The 6,158-nt window shown below is 36.8% G+C and overlaps 1 protein-coding gene across 2 annotated transcripts in view; it reads left to right on the top strand.

Annotated features, from left to right (window-relative positions):
* The window catches only part of LOC111624043 (glutamate receptor ionotropic, kainate 2-like), a 14,062-nt gene that overhangs the window by 2,503 nt on the left and 5,401 nt on the right, over window positions 1-6,158 (top strand). For both annotated transcript variants that reach the window (XM_023366822.1, XM_023366821.1), the window contains exons 8-10: window positions 722-835; window positions 969-1,163; window positions 1,307-1,668. In XM_023366822.1, the coding sequence (XP_023222590.1) occupies window positions 722-835; window positions 969-1,163; window positions 1,307-1,668 (671 nt within the window). The remainder of the gene's footprint in view (window positions 1-721; window positions 836-968; window positions 1,164-1,306; window positions 1,669-6,158) is intronic.

Genomic DNA, 6,158 nt, shown 5'->3' with positions numbered 1-6,158 from the left:
GTAACAATGGAAGTGCTAAGTAACAATGGAAGTGTCAACAATGGAAATGCTACGTAACAATGGAATTGTTAAGAGAAAGCGACGTGCAAGACGCAGATGCAGTTTTTTTCGTATTTGCGGGAAATCGAACATATTTTTAGACCCATCTAAAAATTCTCTAATTAGTCTGGAAACAAGGGGACCCAATTCTTGCATTCTGTGAAAACGGGTAAGGTTTACTGTAACGTAATAATCTTTATCTAAGTTATCATTACTTTTGTCCGAGCAACGCCGGGCCCACCTGCTAGCTATACTATAAAATGATTTAGCTTGGTAGGAAACACAATACAACACAACATAGGCAATCTGCTAGGGGAATGCTTTTCGGAGGGGGACATTTATGAGAAACTGGCTCCTATTTAGGTGTTAGACACACGAAGAAAACAAAGAAAATACGTGGATAGACTGTCCAATTGTCAGAAGCGAACTCACGATTACTACCAATGTTCAGTGGTATTTTCCACTAGACTGTTGGTGGGGAATCAAAAATTGCGTGTACTACAGAAACTGTCTATAATTTAACATTGTGCTGAAACCCGAAAACGCATTAAACCCAGGACTCCTGTATTAAACAAATAAGGATATTAAACCGTACTCTTAATTGTTTTCCTAAATTCTAAACATACTTTATTCAAGAGTTAAATTTTAGATTAAAAATATATATATATATATACTTTTTCAGGAAGGTAATTGGAATAGAACTCACAAATTTACGGTAATTAAAAGTAAAGAAGAAGATTTAAAAGAATCCAAAGAAATTTTGTCTACATTAATTCTTAGAGTATCCGCTATTGAAGTATGGAAATTTTTAAATTTTAATTAAATTTTAATTTAATTAAAAATTTTAATTTTAATTTTAATTAAATTTTATTATATTGATAAATATCTATTATTACGGTGTAAAAGTTTAAATTTTCGTTTTTTACAAGAGTGAGCCATATTTCAAGAAAGTTGAAAATTCGTCAAATGATGAACCAATTTTCCAAGGCCATTCTATTGATTTAGTAGAAGAATTGGCAAAAATAGCAAATTTCAGCTTTAAATTTCAAGCTGTTGCTGATGGACAATATGGTACTTTTGAAAATGGTGAATGGAATGGGATGATTGGAGAATTAATTAGAAATGTAAGTAATGATATCAGAAATTTACAGCCTTTAGAGAGAATCGGAGCTTTTAATCTCTTTTTATATATAATAATTAGTAATATTAGTTATAATATAGGAGAAAGTATATTGTATTACAAATAATGATTATTAATTTTTTTTAGGAAGCTGATATGGTGGTAGCGGATTTATCAGTAACCCAAGACAGACAAAGTGCGGTAGACTTTACAGCTCCATATATGAATTTAGGCGTTGGAATTCTTTTTAAGAAACCAAGTAAAAAGGCCGATAATTTCTTTTCTTTTCTGTCGCCATTTTCTGTACAAGTTTGGTTTTATATGGCTACTGCTATTCTCGGTGTAACCATTGTAATGTATGTTATGGGCAGATTTACTCCCTATGAATGGGAGAATCCACATCCTTGCGATCAGAATCCAGAAGAATTAGATAATCAATTTACCCTACAAGAAACAGCTTGGTTAGTGGTCGGATGTGTAATGCAAGGAGGTGGGGATATTGATCCTAAGTAAGTATAATTTCTTTTACAAAAACTTTAAATTATTATAGAATTTAAACATTAATATATATTAACTGTTTATTAGTAGGATGTTAAAAGAATTGCTCATATAAAATTACAGTTTAATTTTATTCGTTATTAGATTAGATTTAGAAAATAGTAACAATTCTAATTATAAAGTACAGTATGACCAATTTTTATCATCTTTGGTTTTGAATAGACTGGCATTATAAAGATTCCATAAGATAGATTTGTGAAATTATTTTACTGAATTAACGTGCCCACTTGTGGCTGAGTGGATAAAATCAATGTTCAATGGCACCTGACCAACGGGTTGGCCCTCTGGAGTTTTCCAGATTTTCATCAAATGTATGACATTTAGATAGGTATCAATATGTCATAGGAAAGACTTTCCATGGGAAATAGAACCTATTTTAGATGCACCTTCTGGAAGACACCTCAGCAGATCATTCTCGTGTTGCGTTATTCTACAAATATGACTCGAATATTTATTAAGGTTCTGGTCAGAACTAGAATCTGTATATTTAAATAATTTTTTTTAATGTTATGTGCTTTTAAGTTTGATGAACATTTTAAATTCCATTTCGTAATTCTTTATGTCTTGGATATTTTGCCCACCAGTGGCCGAATGGATAAACCACTGAATTTTGGTAGTTTGCATAGGTTCCTACCTCGCCAACGGGCTGGCTACGTGAAGTTTTCCGGGTTTTCTTCACGTTTGTAACACCTAAATAGAAACCAGTTTCTTTTAGAAATTCCTCTCGAGAGTCATCCCCTCGGCAGATCGCCCACGTGTCACGGTGCCGTAAACAAATAGATCCAACTTGGATATCTTATTTGAATTTACCTATTTTGTTTGTTTACAATGGTTTCCTGCAATGCAAGTCATGAGTGATTATTAAGAACTAGCAGATAAATCCGGCGTTGCTCGAGCAAAAGTAACGCTAGCGAAGATTAAGATTATTACATTACAGCCAATCTTACCCGTTTTCACAGAATGGAAGAATTATATCTCCATGTTTCCAGACTAATTAGAAAATTTTAAGATGGGTCTAAAATTATGTTCGATTTCTCGCAATAACCTCTTGTTCTCCATTGTTAACACTTCTATTGTTAATACTTTCATTGTTGAAGCCTTAATCCTGTCCCTCTCCCCACGGAAAACTTCGAAAAATCCCTTCTTAGTGTACGTTCTCTTTGACGTACCCTAACTGTGTACCAAATTTCAACTTTCAACTCCTAACCGTTTGGGCTCTGCGCTGATTATTATTATCAACCCGTCTGGATTACAGTACAGTATATGTATATATAGATAAAGAAATAGTGTTCGATATTCACTGATTTACATAATTGATATATTTTTAAAGATTACAAAGTTTTTGAATTATTTTGCCTTCCTTTTTACCTTTTACTTTTGCAAAAGATATTTTAGTTTTTTTCTGTGTTATTTTTCTTCCGAATTTTATTTGAATATATAAAATTTCCATACTGTTAATTCTTCAAACCGTACAGCCTTACATTAATTAAATTTTGGTGATATTATTATGAATTTACACTGCGTAGAAATAAATAAATATATTGTGAATTAATTCCATATTCTGTATGAATTCGTAATAAAACTAAAATTAAAATCTGTATAAAATTCATCATTTCGTATTCATTTCGTATTTCGAAAAAATTCGGATTCACACATAACTCCTTTAATTCTATGTCTGAATCTGAGATTAAATTTTAATACATAACTATTATATATATATATAATTATAAATAAGATACAAAATGAATAATGAGATAACCAATGATAGTGACAAAATAGATATTTACACCGACAGGTCGATAATAAACGACGCTGTTGGATGCAGCATGGTGGTGTATGAAAACTCACTGGAAACGTCACACCAGATCTTTCACCTCGATAATAAGTGCACAGTTTTTCAGGCGGAGTTATTTGCCATCGATAAAGCCTGCTCCACTTAGCACTACAGGAGATTTCCTAATTCTTTTGTGAAGAATTAGGAAATCTCCTGATCAATGGGGCACCCTGCCCTATCTACTGGGCAGGGTGCCCCATTGATGTGTACTGCACTTAACCGTTAGCTATTGACTATCATTTCGGCGAAAGCCCGAGTTTGTCTAGCTTGTTTCTTTGGCACTTATTACTATCCAGGGGAAGCAGAGTCGTACCTCCATGTGGTCCTGTCCGCTAGTAGCCCGAAAGGGCAAAGCTAAACGACTTCTGCGATCTTTTGAAGGCTCTTACAGTCCTTTTCAGGACTATGTCGGCCAAGAGGCCGCACGTTTCGCTTACAGACGAGGGATCGTCTGAGGGAAAGACGAAGACCCAGCCAGTGGACTACAGGTTGGGATTGGTGGAGAACATAAGAGAGGAAGTCAGGAGCTATATGCTTTCTAATGGAGGTTGCAAGCTGGGTGCTGGCGACCATGTGAAATTCGTATGCTCCCAAATTGATAGGATTATTATTCTTCTGACTGAGAAAAGATCTGACCCAGTGCAAGCAGCAGTGGAAAGTCTACTTAGTAAGCTCGACCAGTTAATCGAGGCTCAGAGCCAGTCCGCTCCTTCATACGCACAAGTTGTGGCGAATAAACCATTACGGCCAAAGAAAGAAATCATCATAGTGGAACCACTAAAAGTAAATAGCGACCCAGAAGAAACAAAGGAGAGACTAAAAAACAACATTAACCCTAAACTACATGGAATAGGTATTCAGGCTGTTAGGAAGCTAAGAAGAGGTGGTGTGGCAGTGGAAGTTGGATCAGAACAAGAGAAAAGAAGACTCCGGGAAATTATAGAAGAGAAAACAGGGCTCAAGACGAAAGAGCCCCTCAAGAGACAGCCAAGGATTTTTTTATACGGTGTGGGAAAAGAGACTCAAAGGGACAAAATTCAAGAATGTATTCATAATGCAATGTCTGAAGATGAATTCAAATAGCGCACTAACATCAAGTTTGAATACGGCAATAAGAATAAACCTACGACAAACTGGGTGCTCAAGGTTAGCCCCGACGTCAGAAAATTGGTGCTTTACAACAAGAAAATCAATATTGGCTGGTCCCGCTGTGGAGTGGAAGAGTTCCTCCCGGTCACGCAGTGTTACCAGTGCTGTCCCATTGGACATTAGCACGGGACTGCAAAGAAAACCCCACATGCAGTCAGTGTGGAGGGGCACACAAGTTTAAAGAATGAAAAATAAAAACAAAATCGAATGTACTAATTGCAAAAGAGAGAAATTGAAGGATCTTGGACACAACGCTTGTTCCAAAAACTGCCCACTCATTGCAAAGATAAGAGATATGCTCATGGCCAAGATGGACTATGGCAACTAACAATAACGGAGTTAATAATGACAGACATTTGAAAATTGTGCAAGTTAACGTTCAGCGTTCAATTGGGGGCACATCAGCTCTTTGCTCTACCCTCGAGAGGGTAGACCTGGCGCTCCTACAGAAGCCTAACTGCATTAGAGGCACACCTGCGTGCTTCAGGACTGCCTACCGTGTCCTTTACAATAGGGACTACTGTCCCTCTACCTTGGCAGTGGTCCGAAACCCAAACATTACAGTGGTTTTCCACAACGAGATTAGCTATAAGTACCTCATGTGTCTTGAGATTGGAGCAGGAGAGGACTGCTTTTTGCTGGTGAGTGCATACTGTCCCATAACGGATGACTTGGAGCCGTTGCTTTCAAACTTGGATAATATCATCAAACAGTTTAAGGGTAAAAGGATTTTGATTTGTGACGACTTCAACGCACATTCCAAAATCTGGGGCGACCCAGACAATGACAACAGGGCAAATGCTGTACTGGAATTTGTAAACTCAAATGATCTACATATATTAAATAATCCTGACTCCCTGCCAACTTTCAAGGCGGGGTGGGTAAGAGCTGGATAGACTTGTCTATGTGTACAGGAAATGTTTTGCCTAAGATCAGATCGTGGGAGGTTTCCCCGCTCTGCAGTCTAAGTGATCACAGCTATATATTTATAAAACTTGGTTACCCGAGCTTAATAAGGAAGGAATGTGGAGATCAATACGCCATTGCAAAGGCAAATTGGACCCTCTTTCAATCCCTAATTGAAAAAGAAATGGACATTAAAAAACTCAAATGCTGTAGGACAAAACAAGAAGCTGAACAGTTACTCCAATAGATATTCTAGCTGCAACGGCTTGCAAATTAGTGGTGATTTGTACCGGCAAGGATGGGATGTGATTTGAAACTACAATAGCCACACCTCCACTGGCACGGTTGTGGCTATCATCATCCTTGCGGTAAAGATTGAATCCTTTTAAAGAAGTATTTTCTCCAGGTTTTAGATGAGTCTCTTGGAGTGCCACACAGAGAGATGAGGTAGATGACGCCAAGTGTTTAATGTCAGAGAAGTTGTTGCGGAAACCACGACAGTTCCATTGGATTATTTTATAATCCATTATGTGTTTGAGGCAGCATTCTTTG

The sequence above is a fragment of the Centruroides sculpturatus genome, unplaced genomic scaffold, assembly GCF_000671375.1.
Source record: "Centruroides sculpturatus isolate CEXI.00-Female unplaced genomic scaffold, Cexi_2.0 scaffold192, whole genome shotgun sequence".
NCBI classification, from domain to species: domain Eukaryota; kingdom Metazoa; phylum Arthropoda; class Arachnida; order Scorpiones; family Buthidae; genus Centruroides; species Centruroides sculpturatus.
This window is presented reverse-complemented; position numbering and strand designations above follow the sequence as displayed.